A 23,231-nucleotide genomic window follows, 5' to 3' on the forward strand; every position below is an offset into this window, starting at 1 on the left:
GTCGGTGACATACCAATACGTGACTGAGAAGTACGTTAGAAAGAAATTGTTTTAAGGTTTTGCAACGTGATGTAAATCTAGAGTCTAAACTGGCAAAAAATAAATAAAATAAAATTTACTAGTCATTTATAAGTTTCGTTTGATTAATATTTTATTATTTATTGATTTTTTTAATAAAAACAAATAACAAAAATAAAAAATCAATGAAACTAAACTTTATTCATTTTGTTGCCTCACATTCAATGTTTACATGTGGGTTTTACGAGAAAAATAACTGTTTTAGTTTAAATTTTTATAATATAAAATTATAAATATTTAACAATTTTTTACACAAAAAGTAAAAAATTCATAGAATTATTACAAAATATATATAAATTAAGAATAATACTTTTTTAAAAAAACCTACTAGTATAAAATTAAAATATTTTTAAAAAGGAAACAGGCATTCAATTTAGGACAGAAATTACTACTCTTCATGAATCACGTGCTTAATGATATTTTTCTTTTTAATATTTATCATAAATATATATTGAATCGTGCGCTTAATGACCCTTTTCCTTTTAAAATTTTATCACATAAATAAATATTTTTAAAAATTTATATTTGATGTAAATATTAATTAATTATTTAATATTAATTTTTAAAATATATATAATTAATATTTTTAAAAAAACTATTTATTAATAAAATAACATCACCTAATACATTTTATTAATAAAACGACATAAGTGCATCAAATATCAGTTTATTGTTTAATTAAAAAATTTACTTTCTAGAATGATTCTGCACCCTGATACAGTCTCGAGAATTTTCAAAATGCGTTAAGACTACCTATATCGCTTTCTAGAGTTTTTCTCTTAGTTCTTTCTACCCGAAAGACCACTTATACTCAAAGGTATATGGTTTGTTTTATTTTCGATCATTTTAATGCCAATTCTTTTACATGGAATAAGCAATATAGATGGAGCCAGAAAGTTCATATACATACTAAACTACAAGATACTGATGCATGATGTATTTAATACACATTCTGAGTTTGCTTTATTTTTTTTCTTAAACCTAAAAATTTGTACTAGACATAATTTTCCTTTTTAATTTCAGAGATGATAATCAAATCCATAAAATTTTAAAAAATGTCGTTCCAATGAAAATTCATGAGTCAGTCCACCAAAAGACTTGGTGCAAAAAACTACCCTCGACAACATGGCAGTCCGGAAGACTAATTTGGCGTTAATCTAGGGGCAGCCATAAATATCTGAATGATGGAAAGGGACTTGGCAACCTTCAAATAATCTTTGTTCTAAGTCTTTTGTATGAAGAGCATAAATACGGTCATAATCTTCTACATTTTTCAATTCTATGTCAAAAAAGTATCACTATCGACAGTACTTCATTCTCACTTTCGCTCAGGGTTATCTTTTTTTCTAGCTATGGCGGTGCTATTTGTTCTGGAATCGTCAATCTGCCTTAAAAAATTTGTGGTCTTTTAACTAATCTCGATACATAAAAAAAGGTTTCAGCAATTGTAATGAATCTTGACAATAAATCCAATACTGGCAATATGAGGTAAAGGTTTGTGAAGGCCGAATCCAGAGAAATCAGCAACACATGCTTAGTGAATAAGACAGCAAATTGACATGTTTTAAGACCTAGGAATAGGACTGGCAGACCAGTTTTGTTAGAAAACGTTTCCTCTAAAGCCATCGAAATTCTCACGCAAAGAAACAATAAATTCCCCAATTCATGTCTCAGTCTATCTAATCCATCCAGATCCACGCGTGACTGGTGTCAAACTTGGGAGGCACTTGGGAAGCCAAGAAGCAAACGACAGCAAAATAATGTTTTTCATTGATAGCATAGTAGCCGCAGACCACATTTTCCCATGTCACCTAGGGCAGACATTCAACGGAAAATAAGCAGGCACGAGGCAACTATTTAAGTCGTATTTAACCTACTTCAAACAGATGAAACACTAAATTTTGAACTGGCTTATTTTCGCTTACAAGCAAATTTTCTTCGCCTCGGTTCATCATTTCCATCTATTCAGGCTGCTGAAACCTAGCTTCACACTGCATCAGAACACAGCAAAATTTGACTTGATTTATGTAGAACAAGGGTCTGTTTTAAGCTAGTTAATTCTTTACCCAATCAAACTATCAGAATTAACGCGCATGAAAAGACTACGGAAGAAAATTACATAAAGCTTTTAACCGGTCAGTCAATCGGCCAATAACAATTCATGAACTGAATTATCTTAAGGTTAAATGTTAGTAATGAATTAACTCAGTTGTGTATACCAATGGAATCCTAGATACTATGTTATTTGATAACCTTCTTCACACGGCAGTTTGGTGTAAATTATAACCATTCCGCCGCCTTATTAGATTCTAGAGTGCAGTGAACTCCATAATGTCAGTCAGCATATAATTGCTGTTCTTGTTGTTCATAAAAATTGAATAGGAGTCTTCAAAGACCTACCGTGGGCTGTTCCTTCAACTTTCAATCAGTAATGGGCCTTTCCAAAGAAGTGCTCTATTTGCAAGCATCCTTGAGACTGCAAACTATTTGCTTTGGCCACATATTTTAATCTCTTTGCACTAACTGAATTCTCCTTATCCTGCATCGATGGAAGAAATCACATGTCATGACAGTATGGAAAAAGATAAAGAACCATATTAACACGATACTTAGGATAAATGTACAATTTATCCAAATGATTCTGTTCTATCAAAACATTCTCTTTGCTATATCAAGATAAAATACTGACTATTACCAAAGATAAAATGTGATCATTAAGTTATATATAAGTAGATAGTATAAACTGATCTATGCTTTATACTGGCCAAAAATACTGGTAAATGGTCAACAGTTAAAACAAAAAATTTTCAACTAAATAGACTAAGAACTAGTTTATGAACCCACCAATGAAGATTGATTCACAGATCGCATAACTTTAATTCTACCACCTCTCCCATCAGCACCAACAGTAATTAAATCACCACTACTTTTAGTTGAACCTTGTGTGGGCATTGATCCAAGCATCTTGCCACGCTTGCACCATTTCCCTAAATGCCATTTTGTTCCATCAGGACCTAGCAAACCACCAGAGAAACAAATATTCCCTGGAAATATTCAAATGTTCCAAAAAACCGATATAAGAATTCCAAATAAAGATTCTGTTAAGAAAAGACAATGTGGCAAGCCGTTCCAAATTCAACATATAAGATCAATGCGCTTGTTAAACTTTCGCCTAATTAACACCCTAGCAACCTACTTATCTGACATAAAACGGTCACAATAATATAATACCTTGTTCAGAAGGTGGAAGTGAAAATGGAGTCTCTGTTTTAATGTTGAACATGGGCTTTGTGGCAGCAGCAAGAGTAGCATTCTTATCATTACTTGAACAAGTTCTAGAACCATAAAATCCAATCAAGCTATCTGGCCTGCCAGCTCCGTTAACATCAGAAACTGCCTTTGACATTGATGTTGCAGGCTCTCGAACAATATTCTCACGGTGACATTTCAAATCTGGACTTGAACGTCTAAATGCATCCTCACCCATTAAAGGATTTATCACTTCATCAAGAACCACAGCACTTGAACGTCCTTCCCTACCATGATTTGTAACCATAGGACTACCAAAATGGATGTTTTCATTCATTGAGCATGGTGAGTCTTTGGGTGATCCTCCACTTAAATCCAAGTTACTTGAAGTTAAAGTGGATTGTTGAAACTGATGTTCTTTTGATGAATTTTTGGCAATTAAAGTATTGGAATTATCATCTACCATCAGAATAACCCCTTTATCAGTCTTCTTTGAAGTTTTAAGAGCCCTCAAGATTTCATTATCTTTCACTTCAATAGATGTTTCCAGTTCCTGGATTCTTGTCTGATGAAACCACATAACAAAAGAACTTTTCAGCAATATTACAGCATTCATGGAACAAGATATTTATAATGCTTCATGGCAGACTCACTTTCAGTTTGTCAATCTTTGCTTTTGCTTTCTCAAGTTTCTTCTGCAAACGAGCTTCACCTCTACCAAGAAGATTGCACTTGGCCATCAATTCTTTGTAACTCCTGTTGAAGTTTTGAGTATTGCCAAAGATTAAAATGCACCAGTAAATATGGTAGATTGCAACCATCAATAATACTTGAAAAATGAAATGGAAAAGGCAATTACAACAAATTAACTTGTTATTAAAAAAGATTATGGCTCGAACATTATAACAAAGGCAGAACATCAGGATAAAAACAATACCACTATAAATATTTTTTCATTTGTTTATCCTGCACATTCGGGATAGATATCATGAGAAAGATGAGCAGATATGCTATCCTAAATCCTATATTTTTGTTCTACAACTACTAGTCTTCTAGTCTACTACCATCCGATGATCAAATACATATTTGAGCATTTGAGATGGATAGGATATGATAATGTTATCCTCCACTATAAGGAGGAAAAATTATTGTCCAGGTCAGGAATGAATACATGGTCAACGGCAATAGCCAACAGAGCATCAACGATGAGCAGTATTAAACTTCCAAAATGCATTGATAAATCCTAAAATCAAGTTAACCCAGCAAAAATTAGCTGAGCTTGTAAAATTCATCAAATCCAGAACACACTTCTAGACCCAAACAATATTGCTTGAAAAATGTAAGCATATTCAAATGAAGATAACCAACTTACTTTTTATGGCTGGCCAATGACCTAATCAGATTATCTATTGTATCTTGGCTGTTGGCTTCATTCCCCAGTGAGGCAAGCTTTAAAATCTCATCTTGCTCCAGGTCCAAATCTGACACCCTAGCGTAAACCATACAAACAAGTAAGTAACAGATATCATAAATTAGAACCCAGCAACAATACGAATACCACGCACTCACAACTTTAGTACGGCAAGTTCCTTCCCTAGTGCCATATTTCTTTGTTCCAGCCTTGAACATTCCAAATTCGATTTACTAAGCTCCTAGATTACAATTGCAGAAAAAAATAAAGAATATTATTCAAATTTCATTTAACCGAATTTGCAAAACAAAATAAATTCTCCAATGGAATACATGATAGTCACCTCAGATTTAGAATTGAGCTTTTGTTGAATGAATGCCTTTTCTCTTAAGGCCTCATTCTTCAATGTCATTTCTTTCTTCATCTGCTCCTTGCAAAGACAAAGCTAAAACTCCACAATACAAAGGATTTGAGAAATTGAAACTACAAAAATCGAAATTTTAAATTCAAATTCCATTTTAATTTATATTATAGTTTTTGTTTTTCTTAAGAACCAACAAGAAACAAAAATTACCTCCTCGTTGATCTCATTGTGTTCCTTCTCTTGACGCTCTAAGGTGGAACTAAGCCCCGATACTTTGACCAGCAACCTCTTCACTTCGACGCGCAATGATTCTGCATCTTCTTCGCGATCGATCAAGTTTTGGGAGCAAAGCGAAACGGATTGATCTCCAACTGATTGGAAATAAAGACGAGTCGCATTGTGCCCTGCACATTTCTGCTTGCATACAGGGCAGTTGTATTTCTTGGTAGAATTCGAACAGTACTCAAACCACTGCTGTAAACTATACGGTTCCAAAAGAAAAACGCTGTTAAAATATAAATTTGTTTGAATATTAATTAATAAATCGGTGTGTGAATACTGACCAGAGCTCGTGGAAGACGTGGCCACAAATGGAGATGGATTGCAGATCTTCGACGATTGGTTTGAGATCTTCGTAGCAGATGGAGCATATGGTTTTGGAAAAGGAGTTATCGCCTATCATTTCTTCGGTTTCTCTCTCAGTCTGCTTCGGTGCTCTAGTTTTTTCTAATTTTCTCTTCGTTTTATCGCCTCCTTTTTCAATTTTTCTTGGGAAAATGGAGCGGGATTTGAAAAAGGGAATTACAAACGCGCCACTAAGGCGGGAAGAGGAGGGAAATGGTTTTAGGTTAACTGGTTGGCTTTAAAATTTGACTCAGCGCACATGCGGCACGTGCAAGCATTTTACCTTCACCTAAAAAAAATTTCGTAAAATCCAGAACGGTAAGTCGGTAATGATGAGCTGAAACGCAAAAGTTACCCCCAGTGATCTAAAATGTGTATGAATTTGATTCCATATTTTCCAAATACAAATCCCGATTCGTCCAATGAAACAATTAGAAGGAAATATTTTTGAAAGAAAAAAAGAAAGATGAGTTGAAGAAATTATATGGGTTTGGAAAGGCAACTACTTCGTTTCACAAAAAAGAATCCAATCGTTTTGTTTTCAAAATGAAAATTCAAAGGGGGAAATTGGAAAGGAAAACAAAACTTCCTTTTTTTCCCTTTTTAAAGAAGAAGAAAACGTCCCCTGGAATTGTTGGTTTCGGCTTCGTTTTTACGAAATCCACTCCTTCACCTTGGGCCTTCTCTTCTTTACATTTATGTTATCTATGGCCATAGGGCTGTATTGGATAGCCAGTGAGGCCCAACTTCACCATCGCCGTACGTTTTGTTGACAGCTTTTTTTTTTTTTTTTTTTACATTAAGAAACCTAGTATAAAAAATAGGAGGGGAGAGACTTGGCTCGAAACCAGAATTTTGATATTTCTTTAAACATCTTTAATCATTAAATCAAAGATTTTGAAACGTTAACAGTTAATTTTTAAATCTCCTTCAAAGCTTTAAATTTGTAATATGATAAACGATATCTTGTTTGTATACTCTTATTATCCTTTAATTACAACTATTCATTTTTTTTTTTAAGTAATAGTAATTTGAGAAGAAACTTTATAATCAATAAAAATAAAATTAACTTAAAATTTTTTAAATTTTGTTTAAAGCCAAATTAAGACACAAAATATGGGACAAAGTTACTTTAAACTTTTTATTTTAGGCCAAAATATGTAATAATTTAAGTTAATTATACATGTTATTATCATATAATCATATATGTATTGGTATGTTCATGCTAGTACAATCTATTCGATAAAGCTTGTAGCTATTTTTAATACTCTATTTAGAAATAAAAAGTTTTAATCCAAATATTGAGTAATGTGGTTATGAATCTCAATTATTAAGTTAAAAAAATTGTCATTTCTCTTTTTCTTTTATTCTTCCTACCACACCAAATAAAGCCTAAGTACAAGATAAATAAATTAGGTAATGCTAATCGGTTTCAGTATTTTCAAAATGCAAAGATGTATCCATTCATTTTCTTCGTGAAAATCTGCGTTTTATTTTTCTGGTTCTCGTATCAAGATGAAGGCAATGATGACTTCGTTGAATATAACAATGAACTCATTGACCTTGTTAAATTTATTGAGTGCAATCTTTCATATGATATTGTCTGTGGACTTACAACACTACACACGAAAATAAAACTAGAATATCTGCCCTAATGATGGAGACCGCACAAATGAAGGCGAAACACAGTGAACATATACCACAGTTTCCCTTTCCTGACCCCAAGTTCATGAATCACAAATGAAACGAGGAAAGTAGATTAAAAGCGTAGTTATAAGCTACTGAGTGTGACACCTGGGCAATTGGGCATTACTACCTTACTGTGGGTGGTGTGCCCCCTATATTCGTTAGTGTGGCACCTCCCCCTTCCACTATAAATTGTTTTCCTCCTTTCTTTTTCTCTCATGGATTTGATACAAACAAAAAGAGATTGATGGGAAAAAGGAAAAGCATGGTATGGCTTGGCTTGGCTAATCTCTTTGATAGTAGCCAAGGTGTCTATCAGAAAATCCAATTTCCTCGACCTCTCTAAGTGCTAAAATGTTGAAATTATTATAAATATAACCCACATATTCGGCATGGTTGTGAAGCCTGTAGAGTTGTAGTCATCGATCATGCTCCATGCATCCCAAATCTTTTCAAGTCTCCATCGACCTATACTCCATATAGCCAACCAATCTTCAATCTAGTATAACTGAAAATATCTTTCAAAAGTCCTGTTACATTCCAATGCCTAACTAAGACTGAAACAAAAGACAGGCCTTTGTGGGAGTGTAAATGTTGACCAACTTACCAAAAAAAAGCTTAAAGGATCCTCCCTATAATCTTGGTCTAAGGAGCTGTCACATATGGAAGATCTCAGCCAACCAAACCCAATCTTTAGCGAAAGATTTTATGCAATCACAAATCAATGGACATTGTACATTTTGAAAATTAAAATGTAATTAAAACAAAAAAAAAAAAAGAAAACTTAGGGTTTAGATCAAATAATTCATTTATTTTCGTACTCAGTAGATTTTTGTAAGATTAAAGTTTGATTTTTAATATTTGTAATTTTTCTTTTTAAATCTCTTAAACTATGGATTTTTTAGTAGAAAAAATAGTTAAAAAGAAAGATAATTAGAGTTTGAGAATTTTGCAAAGAGCAGGTCTTTTGGTGTAAGACTGTAGGTATGGAGATGAAGAGTGGACCAATTCTAGAAATGCTTATATCTGCGTCATTATTATCATCACTACTTTGTGGAAACAAATGCAAAATGCAATTTCTTTTGCTTTGCTGCAAAAGGCAATAGTGTTAAGGATCCATCACTTTGATGGATTTGGCAGGCTCTCTTTAGGGAACCGCTCTTTCTTTCCTTTTCAACTAAAACCTAACAGGATCCAAGGAAGAAGAACAAAACGTTGGGAGCTGCTATACCGTGAAAAAAGTTGATGAACAAAATAATAATGCTCATACCTTTGCTTTGCATTAAAGTTATCACTGACTTTTGTAAAAGCGTTTCCTCATCACTCTCTCCCCCACCAAAAAAAAAAAAAGAGAAAAAAATACTTAATTATATATATATATAAACACATGCAAGATTAATGTATGATAAGAGTAACATAATTAAATATATTTTTTTTAGATAAGCTAAAAATTGTATGTATCCAAAAAAAAAAAGGATTCTGCTACAAAGTACAAAGATAACAGATTACAACAAAAATAAATCAAACAACAACTCCTAATTCGAACCCCATTATTGACACAAAGAGAGGTTTGTAGGATCACAAGAAATAGTATGTAAATCATAAAGCTTTCGCCCTTACAATGCCAGCTATACTCTTCAGAAGTGTGTGTTAGTCTCCCTCCATGCATAATAAATGTCTACATTCTAAGTAAATTTGGTAATTCATCTAGTATAAAATATTAAATTTTATATATTTATATTTTATTTTATATAAAAATTATGTATTATAATTTATATCGATAAAAAAAATATAAAATATATTTTTTTTATTTTATTAAATTTATATATAATTATTACTATAATTTTAAATTATATTATTTTTATATTTTATTTTTATATCATATTCATATCAAATTATCATGTCATATTTTAAATTATTAAATTTAATTTCAAATAATTCAAAGCACAACAGAAATTAAAATCTTGCCATTTAGTTTTCCCTTAAATATTTCAATTTGAACCGAAAAAATTTATGTATTTTCATCAACAATCATAATTTTTCTTTATAATAGTTTAAGCCGTTAAAAATTAAATTCTGATTACTCATCAATTAAAAAATTTATATTTTACTAATATTGACATCGACCATCATTATTGATATATAAACATTTTTTAATTATAGAATTAGATATACTATAAAGAGCTAAACTTGATATTTATCGAAAAAAATGATAAATATTAATTAACGTATTTCAAACACTGATAAAAGTTTCTTGCATTTGCCACCATCACTTTCGCCTCTATCCTTTGCAGCCATTTCTGTCCTTTTCATCAGTACTTCATCTTGTTTTGAAGACCTTAATGTGCCAGATTTCTCCTGACCACTCACCACAGCAGACACCACAGTGGAGAAAATTATTATAGGTTCTCAGAGCATTTCTACGTGTTGAGATGATATGTATCGCCGTATTGACCCAACCCAAGAATTCCTCTTAAAAGAGATATATATATATATATATATATATATATATAGTACTCTATAAAAATATATCGTAACCCATCCATTTCGAATTGACAATCTGATGGGATAAGTATCAAATGGTCCAATAATTTAGTGGCAAAAAAGATAAAAAAAGATCAAACAATATAGTAGTAATACAATTTTATATTAGCTGTCTCCAACACTGTGATTCAAGCTTTTGACTGGCTCGATGTCACATATAATCCATATGAAGAGTTAAAAAAATCATTATTTAGTTATCATGCTATTATCTTGGAGATGAGGTGATTTGGAAATGCTTTTCTTTTAATTTTTGAGTTCTAATTCTCAATAACAGTAATAATTAAATCAATGTCGTAACTTTAGAGATTATAATTTATTAACTAAAGTTATATATTATAAAATTTTTTAAAATTTTGTACAAATTATTATTATTATTATAAATATACGTACGTTAGCTTAAAAGAGGGTTATAATGCAATCTCAGTCTAATTAATTAAAGTTAGGTATAAAAAGAAAATCAAATTCAACATTTGTCGTGATGTGAGTCTCATAAGTCGTAACTCTTGAGTCTTAGCCATAAATCTAAATCCTTGTCCTTTTTATCTACTAAATAAATATTATTGTATGTTACGCTTGGAATTTCAAACAGTTTCTTTATCATGCACAAAGTAATAAGTTGAGTAAAGTCAATGTAACAAAAAGTTTTATTATAGGACTTTGACACTTGAAATTGGATTCAAAATTAAGGTGTAATTGAATAAAGCTTTGGATGAATTGTTTGTAAATATATTTATTTTATATTTGTTTATTAAATTTAATAAATGATATTAAATATTATTTATATATTTATTTATTAAATGAATCCAATGAGAATAATTATTTATTTATTTATTTACGTTCATGAATAAATTCGTTTAAAATTTATTTTTTTATTATTCATTTACTAATGATTTATAATAATATTAATAAAATTATTTTTTTATTTTTTATTTTAATCTTATTTTTAAGTTTATTTATATTTATTTGAGTTCATTTATGTTTGTTTAAGATTTATTTGTTTAAATTTATTTAGTTATAATTTATTTATTATTCATGAATTGTTTATATATATATTTATGAACATGTTCGTTTAATATTCAAAAATAAATTTGTTTAACTTAATTGATCGAACACGAACCAAACACGAATAATTTATTATTTCAAACGAATGAATATGAACAAATAAAACAAATTTTTTAACGAATACGAATCAAATATAAATATTTTTAAAAATAAATGAACAAATATAAATATACATTCATTCATTCATGTTTGATTTATTTATAACTCTATTCAAAATCAATAATAAAAAATCAAATTTCAAACACATATATACTCAAATAGATTATAAATAATTTAAATACTTTATCAAGTCAGCAAGTTATTTAAATACTTGAATTCACCCTTTCTATATCACTCAACAATTAACGAATAGATTTAAATTAACTTAAATGCTAATTTCAAATAGTTTCAACCCTATGCTAATAAAAACTAACTAGGAAGAAAGGAAAGAAAGAAAAGGGTCTCAGTGACGAAGAGTAATTACCAAAGGTAAAAACTTCCTAGAAGTGGCTGCTATTGCTACGAGGATTGCGGTCTGTTCCTCTTGTTCGAGTTGCACTTTCCAAATCGACCCCACACGCTTGCAATTCAATGCCCTCGTGCCATCCACGTCGCTCTATTAAAATAACACCATTTTATCTCCAAACATTCAATTAATGCCGCGTCAACTGTTCATTTACGGTCAAAACCACTGATAGAAATAAAAGAACAAGACAAAGAAAAGGGTTTTAGCATAAAATCACTGATTCATAACCTAATTGGAATAATCTTCGGCCGTCGATCTCCCATCATTGGATTCTGTCAAAACAAGCAAAGAAAGTGGTTACGATTGATCACGAGCCACTCGATGCCGGTTGTAACGTAAAAAAGGAAAAAGAAAACAAGGGCCCACAAAATCTCCGAGCTCTTATTTGCCAACTCACCTTATCTCCTTTCACCCCCACGCGCTAGCCGGATTTCGTGTGTGAAATGAACAGCTACTCTCAACCGTCGATCTAGAAGACTGGTTAACTGGCAATCGACGCAAAGTGCTAAAACTCGCTACTTTCGAACGAACACGTGGCTAACGAGAAGTTGTCTTTCGGTGTCTTTTGCGTTTTTGCTAAGTCCAGTGAGAATCTACCAACGGCAAAGAAATAATGGGGTGGCGAAAGCAAAACTTTTTTCCTTTGTAAGAAAAAAAGTCAAAAACCAATGGCGATGCTCTGCACGTGTCAGTCACGGGAGAGACAGAGGTTGTCCCGCGTGCAGCGTGCCACTGTCGAAGGGAAGGTACAACACAAAAAATGATTTTCGGGAAGCCCCCAAAAACAAAATCCACCAACATGCACTGCCGCTATTATTTATTGATTGTACCCTTAATAGTTTACAAATTTTCGGTATTTATGGAAGTAGAGATTCAATGTATGCTAATTAAATACGGTTATCATTTTCTTTTTGAAAATTATCATCTCCCTCATTTTTATATAAAATTTTTTAATTATTGTTTAAGACCGTCCCAAGAAAACGAAAATCATGAAAGACTCCTTCAATAATTATCCAAATAAAATTTAAATAAATAATAAATTATTTATGTAAGATACAATAATTTAACATAATTTTATACTTAATATATTTATATTCACAATTATTTACATCAAACTCTGATTTCATAATCAGATGTTAAAAATATAAAAAAAATGATGATTAAAGACAAAAGCAAAAATAATTATTTACATTTATATTTCAACGTATAAATCAAAACATATAAAACCAAAATTAGAATAATAAAAAAATTAAGAGTAGTTTAAATTTATCTTAATAATGTATAAATTAACATATTTATAAGTAAGAAATGAATGATCATTAGAGAATAACAAATATTATATCGAGCTAATATGACACTAAATATGTCATATCAACTTGATATTTTAAGTTAGTATAAATGATAAAATTATTTTTAATTGTCAGGTGGATAAAAATGATAAAATTATCTTTAATTATCTGTTAAAGGTTTTTAACATAAAAAAATTATTATATTATTTTGATCACTAAATATTCGTAACAACAATAAAAAAAATATTAATTAAAATTTACAAACATATCAATATTAATACTCAATCTAATTCAAACATATATAAATTAATATCAATCCAAACTAACAATCATCACCACCAAATACATTCTCATTATCCTTTTTATAAAAGCAATCCCAAATCAAATATCTATACACTTTCATTATCCATTAGTCATATGGAATATATACACTAAATAGTTAAAAATACATAGATAAATATTCTTAATCTCATCATATGTTTATTATTTAAAATCTTACAATCTTTTAAAATTGTTCTTATATCTCATTTTATAATGATTCATTATTTATAAAATCTACTAATTTTATCACCAAAAAATTCCAAAATTATTGCGTTTCAAATTTATTATCTATAAAATAATATTTAACTAACTTTGAACAAAATTTAATTTAATATCATATTAAATCAATAAATCCTTTCATATTTTAGTCAATATCTTCGACTCTATAACTATATATATATTCAGTATAAATAGTCAAGTAACAATCGAGAATTCTTCATTTTTTTTTTCCATTCCATCTCTCAAAATTTGAATAATAATCTTAATTATAATCAAATAAATAACAAGATCAAGTATGGACTAGTAGGATTTAGGAACCTCCCTTTTCTTATCTTCTAATAAACATGGTAGCATACAATCACTTGTTTAACTGGTTAACCAGGTATGACATTCAAATGTCTCAAATTTTATATATACGTACTATTAAGTTGGATTTGGTCGGGCATTAATGCATATTAAGGTTTTGTCTTTGTCAAATTTTAAAAGTAAAATTTCAAATGTCCTATTATATAAAAATACATTCTTAAAAGCTGTTCAAAGAAAAATAAAAATATCCTAAATCATATTATTGAAAAATATATTTAAAATTTTTTTATCAAACTAGCTAAGTGTGAACAAGAAATATCCATGCATCATACGAAACAAAAAGAAGGCTAGAACCTGAAGCCAAAAAGAAGGAAGAAGAGGAGGCGACGAACACTCCATGAGGTGTGCGAGTGTGGGTTAAGCTGTAAGCCCCGACGACACACCAACGATAGGAGTAGGAGTGTAGGATCCACCCTGTATATTGATGGGAGCACCCAAATTAACTGGCCTATATTTTTTTTATTTTAATTTATGTTTTTGTTTCTTTCTGCATCTTTCTTTCTCTTTTGTCGGTAATTCACGGGCCACCATCCTCCACTCAGAAATAGGAAAAAGAAAGAAAGATAGAGAAGTGAAGACAGCCGTGTGGACTTTTTCACCATGAATTAAAATCCTCTTTGACAATGCCCACAAGTCAACTCCAAAACCAGAAACGGTTTTCGATGTCGGAAGCTAACTGTAAATCAAAAAATTAGAGAGACAAAAGTGACAATATAAGGCTTTGATATGCCCAATTTTGCCAACCCAAAATGCCACCTTTCGCTCTCTCTCTCTCTCTCTCTCTCTACGTGTATATAATTGCAAAACCCCACTCTAATACAACCCCCTACATTTTCTTATTTTTCTTTTTCTCTTTAAAACCATCGCAAAGTCAGCGCCTTGTTTTATTTTCTTCTCTCTAACAGTTTCTTGCCAGAGGAGTCAGCTGTAGATTCAGAAGAGGTTTTTTTTGTTTTTTTTTTTTAGTTTTTCCCCAGGATAGAGAGAAAAAGATTCAAGACTCATGGATGTTGATTGGGATTTGCATGCAGTGGTGAGAGGCTGCTCCAATGTTACAACAACTGGCAGCGGTGGTGTTGCAACCAGTTGTATCACGGCGGATTTGTACCCTCAGTCTTTTTTTTCTTCGTTTGGTAGTCAAGAAGCTTTTCAGGGTCAAGTTCTGTCTTTTCCAAATCAGTTTGAAGCTCGAAATGCTACGGAAGAATTACATGAACTTTACAAGCCTTTCTTCCCGAAATCTCAGCCTCTTTCGGCCCAGAGCACGCCTCTATCTTCACTTTCTTCTCTTGGCTTGTCCAAAGATCAAGCACAGATAAAAGAAAAACACCAACGGCCTAAGCCATCTCACGCTGGCTCTGTTACAACAGCTGCTAGCAATTCTGCAACTGCCAATTCTCATAATTCTCGATCTAAAAGAAGGTAAATTTGAGTATGACATGTATTTAAAAGTACATATTTTCACAGATCCATCTCACAAAATTGTCTCTTTTATCGATTTTATTAAAATTTTTTACTTTCCCTTTTATCAGAAAGAACCAGCTAAAAAGGGTTTGCCAAGTACCAGCAGAAGGTCTTTCTTCAGACGTGTGGGCATGGAGAAAATATGGTCAGAAACCCATCAAAGGCTCCCCTTATCCAAGGTAAACTCCTTTAGAAAAAAAAAAAAAAGGAGAAAATCATGTGTATTTGTTTCTTTGCATGTTGGATTATATTAAGTTTGGATTTTGCTTGGATATTCGATTACAGCTTTTGGTTGTTTGTTTCTTTGAAAAACAGGGGCTATTACAGATGTAGCAGCTCAAAGGGATGTTTGGCCCGCAAACAAGTGGAACGAAACAGATCCGACCCGGCTATGTTCATAGTCACATACACAGCTGAACACAACCACCTTGCTCCAACTCACCGAAATTCACTTGCTGGCAGCACCCGCCAGAAGCCTTTCACTGCACAAACAGTCACCGCTGGTGACTCCACCAAAACCTCTTCAGCTAAACCTGCCAACAGTTCATCTCCAGCTACCTCCGTAGAGGAAGAGCTTGTAGCTCAAAATACAAAGGTGGAGAGCAGAGAGGATTTGGCTGAAGATGAAGGGGAAGATGATTTTGGGATGTCAGACACGGCGGTGAGTGATGATTTCTTCGAGGGTTTAGAAGGACTTGCTGACATGATCACCGGAGATTGCTTTTCTGATCGTTTTCCGGCAAGTTTTGACCTTCCTTGGATTGCTAACAATGCAGCTACTGCCGCCGGTAGCATCTAAAAGTCGCCTGGGAATATTTCTTTCTTGGCTTTCTATGTTTTCTTTTATTCTTGTATATGTCATATACTGTAAAAGGTAGAGGGAAATGACTTATACCCTTTTGGTAGAATCTAAGCCAACAATGCTTTTGTTTGGTACCTTTTAGGATTCCATTCACGAGTCTTGTAGAGGAAAAAAAGAGTTTGTTTCCTGTTTCTGGTCTGGGGTAAAGTTAGTTACAGAGCTAGGAGAGTTGTAGTTTCAGACACCCCTTTATTGTTTGTAGAATTTCTTTTCCTAGTCTTGTCGGATACAATTAAAATGGAATCGGTCATTGATATATCAGGACGACAGGATCATGACCATCTTTGTTTACCTTTCTTGTTTGGATCTTGATTTTTAGTTTGATCCTCTTTGTATTTAATTGTATTGACTTTAAGGAAATTTGATGCTAATGAGTGGGGATATATGGGCAACAGCATTTGGTATATGCCTACCTGCCTGCCTGCCGTCAGATTATTATGGCAAAGGTGTTTGGTTTGATGTGCCCTTTGGTTTCTCAGTTATAAATAAATTGCAACATTTATGAAACATAGAGAGAAACTATTTGTACATGATTTATTAAGGTTTTTCAAATAGAATAGTGAATCGGAAAGGGTTTTGAAGCTGAATAATACACGGTGATGATTGCTAATTCAGGCAATCATATTAATAGTCCGGATAAAGGAGAATGAGAAACCAGTGAGATGCCAAAAACAGGATTGTGTTCAAAGTTTGGCTTCCTGATCTCATCTGATCCAGCTTCTCTTTTATGTAAATCATAATTCGAAGTGTCACTACTCACTAGGGAACTATTGTGCATAGCAAACAGTTTAATAGGTGAAATTCCGACAAGCCAGTTATAAATGAACTATTAAGAAATCTCTGTTATTCTCGAAATTTTCAATGGTACACGGCATAATGTAAAATTAAGAACATCCACTTGCCACATACAATGTAAGCCTCACTGTTTGGTTGTTCCAGAGTTGGTGGAATCCGCCGGTGAAACAATGACAGATAATTGCAGGCTCAAGCGGCTAATTCAACTACAAGTTCAGGTGAAGCGCTGCTGCCTGCCATTATGGCGTGAACAAAAATCGGTAGGCTGCAAAAACAGAGCCATTTTTCTGATTTCTTCCGAGCTCTGACAATGGCCAAATCATCAAATCAAGCCACAAAAAAAAAAAAAAAATCCAATAACACAATCCTCATCTTGCAGCCATTCTATGCAGTGGAGGTAGAAACCTTGCATCCTCGTACGAAGCTTTTTAATTTTTTTGATTCACCAACAGCAGAAAGCCATTCAGTGAGAATCTCCATGGTTATATAGTCTGGATTGCAAGCATGCTCAATCATACTGTCCATCAATATAAACGCATCTTCTAACAAATTCTTCTCCTTAAGGCCTTTAAACATTGCATTGAATGTGTTGGTATTGGGCTTCACTCCCTTTGCTTTCATATCATTCATCAGAGAGAGTGCGAAGTTGACATCGTTATTCTTGCACAGAGATTCTATGAGAATGTTGTATATTATGGTGTTTGGTGAAACCTTTGATACGGAACTCATGTCTTTGAAAAGCTTCTTGGCTTCCTCAAATTTTCCATTTATGCAGTATGCATGTATAAGAGCTCCATATGTGGCAATAGTAGGGACAAGACCTGCCTTAATCATCTGTTTCATCATCCTACAAGCAACTGCAAAATCCCCAGCTTTGCAAAAATAAGCAATCAAAGTGTTATACGTGACACCATCAGGCTTCATTCCTGCTTCCTCCATTTCCTTGATGATTTCATAAGCTTTATCTACCTTCTTCTTCTTGCAGAACCCACTAGCAAGAGAATTGTAGCATACAATGTCAGGGCGGAACCCGGCCTCTTTCAGCTTTGACAAAACATTGCTGGCATCATCCATCCTTCCGGCTTTGCAAAATCCAGAGATCAAGCTATAGTAAACAACGGCATCTGCAAAGCATCCACTTGTCAACATTTGATCAAACAGATCAACAGCTTTACCCATATTGTCAACATCACAGAAAGCAGTAATTAGTATAGTATAAGTAACCGCATTGCCCTTTAGTCCTTTCCCCCGCATATCACCGAAGAACTGAAGTGCACTACTGATCCTCCCGTGTCTGCACATACCATCCACCAATGCATTAAGAGATATCACATTAGGTGAAACCCCCTCTTCATTCATCTGATCAAACAACTGCTTTCCTCTCTCAATCTCTCCAGCTTTACAAAACCCATCAATCAAGCAATTATAAGTAACTGTGTTTGGTGCCAAACCCTTCATGGACTTCATCCGCTCCATCAACTGCAACCCTTCTTCTTGCCTCCCCACTTTACAAAGTCCATCGATTAAAGTATTATAAATAATAACATCAGCTTCAACTGTAACACCATCACTCCCGCTTCCTTCACCCAACTTGTTTAACACCTTCATCGCCTCATCAACCCTCCGTAACTTACATAACTGATTAATAAGAATCCCAAAAGTTACAACATCGGGCTGAATACCACTCTCCTTCATCTCAGCCATAACGGTATTCATTCTTTTAACATCTCCACTCCTCCCTAACCCAGTCAAAATTGCATTGAAAGGAGGAGTTTCAAGAGGCGCTCTCAGTCTCAGCAGTTCATGCAAAACATTCCAAGCTTGATTGGATTTCCCACTCCTACATAATCCAGAAATCAATTGGGTCAGCCAATTTGTCTTTGGAAAAACACTATGTTTCCCAAATTGTAAAACCAACTTAATCAAATCTTCCTCGCTTAAGTTCCTCCCTTTCCTGCCTCTCTTGACCAACGCGTTAAAAACAATATCCCCAGTAATTTCATTCGGCGGAACCTCGGATATCGGTTGAAGCATTTCATCAAGCACATTCATCGCGTAGTCAACACGACCATCTCTTAATAAAACATCGATCAAAACGTTGCGAACGTGCGTGTTTCTAAGAGAAGGGACGAGTTCGTTAAAAACAAGAACAGATTTGTCAACCATTTCGAGTCTCCCGAAATAGCGAATAAGAAACGCGGCGGCCTTGACAGTTAGAGGAACTCCCCATTCTTTCGAAGCTTGATGCAGTTCAGGTAACCGGGATGCTGCATCGGGTTCTCGACCCGTTTGTTCGAGAAGGGCTTGGAATGAATAAGAGAGGAACTGGGTGTCTTGAGATGACGAGTTTTGTTGAAGGTGTTTGAAGAAATTGAGGGCGTGAAAAGAGGAAGGAAGGCTGCGAGTAATTTTGAAGAGAAAGAGAGGAGATGGAGGAGGAGAAGAAAAGAGGAGAGATTGTAAAGGTTGCGAAGAGGACCATTCTTGGTGTGGGGTTTCGACGAGGAGTTGAATTGCTTGGGCGATTTTTGATTCCTTGTCTTGCAGTCGCAGTGGAGGTGGTTGGGGGTTTGGTTCGGTGCAGAGGTGACGGTAGAGGAGACAGGATGCCGGTAGGGGTTTAAGGAGGCGGCGGATTTTGGAGTGCTTTGATACGGGAAGTGCAGTGTTCATCCTTTTTGTGGGAAGTTACGTTGACGCTCGAAGCTTCGACTATTTGACAGAAAAATACGTTGGGTTGTTTTTCTCTATTTGATGATGAAGACTAAAGTCAACCCTACCAGGCTATGGTCTTTGTTAAGGGGCTTTCTTGGGCTTCTTCTGGGCTTTGTTCGAACTTGCATTTTCTTGGGAGTGCTCTGGCGACAACAATTTCGGCGAAATAAGGATGAAGCCTCATTAGGGCTGTAATTCTCTTTTCTGCTGTAATGTTTACACGATACGGCCGAAGATTGAACGTCTACATGGATGCTACTTTCAGGTTTTCCATTAAAATGCAAATAAGAATTGTAATCTGATTATTATTCCATCCAAGAGCAATTAAGTTCATACAAAAGCCATTTCTCAACCATGAAAAAAATGGGGCAAGAGGGATTAACTACGATAATTAAATGTCAAGCGGTATGAACTATGAAGAGCTTGTTAAAAGAAAATGCATTGCCAAAAAGAATGGCATTATTTGGTTCTTAATAAATTTGATTAAGGTAAAAGCCGAAGAAGTCTGGCCGTATTTTAGTCACTATGGGAATTCTTGGCGTCTAGTCATTGCTCTTTGTTCATCTTCTCAGCTGCTTCAGTTGCCGCAGATGCTGCCTGGTGCAAACCCAATTTCTCTAACTCCTCAAAGAAACCATTTACATCACCAGCATTCATTTTGTATGGGCTGTGGGAAGGACCTGGGAATGAGCCATTTGTTACTTCTTCCTTGTACTCCAAAAGAGCTTTATTAATGACATCTCCTACACGAGCATAGTGCTTACAAAACTTTGGAGTAACCTGCGGAAGGTAAAACAACCTTTTTTTTTTGACAAAAGTTTTGATACAGAAGGAAAGAATATGCAAGGCAAAGGGGCAAATGTGAGCTTAACCTTCGCATGATGCGGGTGTTGCAGCATTCCCAGTAGATCATGGTAAACTAGCACCTGTATCAACAGTGCAATTATAATAACTGCATGATTTCATGCATGAAACAAAAATGACAACCATTTCTTTCTTGAAGTAATAAAAGAAGATCAAGAGGTAGGGAACACAACCATTCAACTTCATGACAGAAAACCATACCTTTTTAGCCTCTTCAAAGCAAATATCATAATGTCATAGTGCAAACGCAAAGCAATATGGTTGAAAGAGTCGATAAAGGATTAAGATGAACTAAAAGCATTACTAATGTTCTACCACTAGAGCAGTACAACCATTTTAATAGAAACTTGTAAAGAAGCTAGAAAGCAACATGCATGAAGCCACATTTTTGAGCTTTTGCATCGAACGTAAGCTTTTCTCTACAATATTTATGAGAGAATTTGTGTTTTTAAAAACCTGCTATTGCATAAAGTCTAAGCTTTTCTGGATGACATAACCATCCAAATACTTTAGTTGAAACAGTTAAACAAAACTCCCGATATGAGTAAAACTCTGTTTTCAATGCAAATTTCAGCTAATGATTCATATATAAGAAGAAACTTGAGGTCCAAAGAATCCTGAGTGGAGATAATAGTGTCAGCTAAATAAGTTGGTTATATGTCACCAGCCCCGAATGGAGATGCTGATCAGGAACATGTTCTCTTCTGTTTATTTTAATATAAAGAAGAGACCACCTATGGAATCAGATAACAGTTATGCAATAAAACTAGTCATCGTTGACTCTCTGAATTCCCCAAAACTAAAATGCAATCTGTAGCTCTTCTTTTCTAATGAAATTTTTACAGAATAGGCAACCTACTATATGCTCTAAGCTTGATTGAACTACAATTCTTCTCTTTTTCTTATTCATATTGACAGGCAGTTATAAAAGCAGAAATGCATGTAATAAGTATGTAAACTTAAATATTTACCAAGACCTGCTTGTCATAATAAAGATACAAACAATCCTACAATTTATTATGATAGCAAAAAGAAATTGGTTAGTTTATGATGCAAACACAGAATTCCATACCAAAGGCAGGTACATAATTAAGGCACGGTGGGCACATAGATTTTAAAGAGAGAATAATAGTCCAAAATTAACCTGTCCACTGCAAAAAGGACCAGCTCCAATGCCAATTGTGGGAATTTGAAGAGCAGATGTGGCCGCAGCAGCCACAGGTGCTGGCACACATTCCAAAACAACCGAGAAGCAGCCAGCTTCCTGCAAAGCCATTGCAGTCTCTACAACCTGCAAAAACCAAACCAAATCAACATGCTCAGAAAACAAACATATGCACATATTCACAGGTAATGTAAAAAAGACTAGGAAAGAGACCTTGATGGCACTAGAAATAGTTTTGCCTTGTGGCCTGAATCCCCCAAGTACACTAATTGCCTGAGGAGTAAGTCCCACATGTCCTATAACGGCGATTCCAGCTTCAACAATAGCTTTTGCAGCAGTGATTCTCGCAGGGAATCCTCCTTCCAATTTGATAGCATCCATCCCTCCTTCCTTTAAGAACCTAACCGCCGTATCAACTGCCTGCTCATAATCCAAACTGCAATAATATCAAACATCACCAACTATCTTACACTTACCCCAAAAGCCAACTTCCAATAACACCGTTTGCTCCATCAGATTATCATAACATAAAAGAACAAATGGTCCTAAAAATGTAAGCACAAAAAAAGGAAAATTCATTCAAACAACGCTGCTTCATCAATTCCAAACAATACAATGTGAGAAAAAAGGGAAATTTCTTGTTGATGGGGGTACCTGACCGGTGTTGGTCTCATAGGTCCCAAAAGGCAAGTCACCAACGAGAAGCGGCCGATTGGCGCCGCGAGCAACAGCCCGGCAATGAACGAGCATTTCCTCAAGTGAGATAGGGAGGGTAGTGTCATGGCCGTGAACGACCATGGAAGCAGAGTCTCCGACGAGGCAGATATCGATGCCAGCGGTGTCGAGGTGGACTGCTGATGGATAGTCATAGGCTGTTACGACGGTGATGGGCTCACCCCTTCTGTATTTTTGCTTCAACTGGTTAAGGGTCACTCTCTGGTTGGAGGTTTGAGGCTTTGGGCCGCCATAGACGGTATTCTCCGGAAGGTTGCTCATGCAGCGACTTAGGCAGGCTCTGGCGAGTGAAGAAGCCTTGGACAGCTTGGTTAAAAATGCCATTTTGGAGGTTTTGAGAGAGTGAGAGAAAGAAGCTTTTAACGTTTTTCGTGTTGGAATGAGAGTGAGAATTGTTTAGTTATGGTAGTAGTTGGAGATTTGGAAAGTGTAGAGTGACAAATTCAGTGAGGCAAAGAAAAGGTTGAGGCGGTGTTTTATGGCAGCGCCACCGGCACCAACTTGGAATGAGGAGATTATTTTACCTGATTTCGAACCGCCTTTGCCCCCATTTTGTTTATTTAATCCCACGCTCTTATTGGCCCATCCCCAATCACCGCCCTCTCCATCTTCACTTTCTCTTTTTTTTTTTTTTTTAACTCAAATAACTGTAAGGAAATATTTGCACTTTTTTTTTTTTTTTACTTAACGGGATTATCAAATCTTGGAAAAGGTCCAAATAAAGGCGTAGGAGGTGACATAAGTAACCGGCAAAAAGCAATCCCAATTTTAAGTTTAAAGTTAGTAGTACTTGTGACTAAGTTAGATTTGTCCAACTATCATATTACTTGTTTGATATTTAATTCAGATCAAGAATAAAATTTTTTAAATTTGAGTTTGATTTAAATTATTATTTAATTAATATAAAATTATT

General features: G+C 34.2%; 4 protein-coding genes across 6 annotated transcripts; 1 reads left to right on the plus strand and 3 right to left on the minus strand.

Moving 5' to 3' along the window:
- Positions 1–1,275: 1,275 nt before the first annotated feature.
- Positions 1,276–5,955, minus strand: LOC111305944 (RING/U-box superfamily protein). Of its 2 annotated transcripts, XR_016331656.1 has the most exons (11): positions 5,666–5,909; positions 5,313–5,583; positions 5,082–5,183; positions 4,897–4,979; positions 4,700–4,816; positions 3,981–4,083; positions 3,310–3,892; positions 2,923–3,122; positions 2,479–2,617; positions 2,004–2,069; positions 1,286–1,889 (listed from the first exon to the last, which is right to left on the minus strand). XR_016331656.1 is itself a non-coding variant. In XM_089750957.1 (10 exons), exons 1-9 carry the CDS (start codon positions 5,782–5,784, stop codon positions 2,504–2,506), a joined length of 1,692 nt encoding a protein of 563 aa, XP_089607083.1. In that variant the 5' UTR covers positions 5,785–5,955; the 3' UTR covers positions 1,276–2,069; positions 2,479–2,503. The 2 variants fall into 2 exon arrangements, 1 of the variants encoding a protein (XP_089607083.1); XM_089750957.1 differs by having other exon boundaries at positions 1,276–2,069; positions 5,666–5,955.
- Positions 5,956–14,458: 8,503 nt separating this feature from the next.
- LOC111304786 (WRKY transcription factor 22-like) lies at positions 14,459–16,415 on the plus strand. The gene is made up of 3 exons (XM_022901726.2): positions 14,459–15,140; positions 15,251–15,361; positions 15,498–16,415. The coding sequence occupies exons 1-3, from the start codon at positions 14,722–14,724 to the stop codon at positions 15,979–15,981; spliced, it is 1,014 nt and encodes a 337-aa protein (XP_022757461.2). The 5' UTR covers positions 14,459–14,721; the 3' UTR covers positions 15,982–16,415.
- Positions 16,416–16,831: 416 nt separating this feature from the next.
- Positions 16,832–19,705, minus strand: LOC111304784 (uncharacterized). The gene has a single exon (XM_022901721.2). The coding sequence runs from the start codon at positions 19,510–19,512 to the stop codon at positions 17,224–17,226; it is 2,289 nt and encodes a 762-aa protein (XP_022757456.2). The 5' UTR covers positions 19,513–19,705; the 3' UTR covers positions 16,832–17,223.
- Positions 19,706–19,833: 128 nt separating this feature from the next.
- On the minus strand, positions 19,834–22,969 carry LOC111304785 (3-methyl-2-oxobutanoate hydroxymethyltransferase 1, mitochondrial-like). 2 transcript variants are annotated; one of them, XM_022901723.2, is made up of 5 exons: positions 22,238–22,969; positions 21,797–22,003; positions 21,563–21,709; positions 20,427–20,480; positions 19,834–20,334 (listed from the first exon to the last, which is right to left on the minus strand). In XM_022901723.2, the coding sequence occupies exons 1-5, from the start codon at positions 22,640–22,642 to the stop codon at positions 20,101–20,103; spliced, it is 1,047 nt and encodes a 348-aa protein (XP_022757458.2). In that variant the 5' UTR covers positions 22,643–22,969; the 3' UTR covers positions 19,834–20,100. The 2 variants fall into 2 exon arrangements, with proteins under 2 accessions (XP_022757458.2, XP_089607044.1); XM_089750918.1 differs by having other exon boundaries at positions 21,797–22,019; positions 22,238–22,915.
- Between the last annotated feature and the right edge of the window lie 262 nt (positions 22,970–23,231).

This window comes from Durio zibethinus, chromosome 21, assembly GCF_047325235.1.
Source record: "Durio zibethinus cultivar Kanyao isolate XHJ-2024 chromosome 21, ASM4732523v1, whole genome shotgun sequence".
Classification (NCBI taxonomy): domain Eukaryota; kingdom Viridiplantae; phylum Streptophyta; class Magnoliopsida; order Malvales; family Malvaceae; genus Durio; species Durio zibethinus.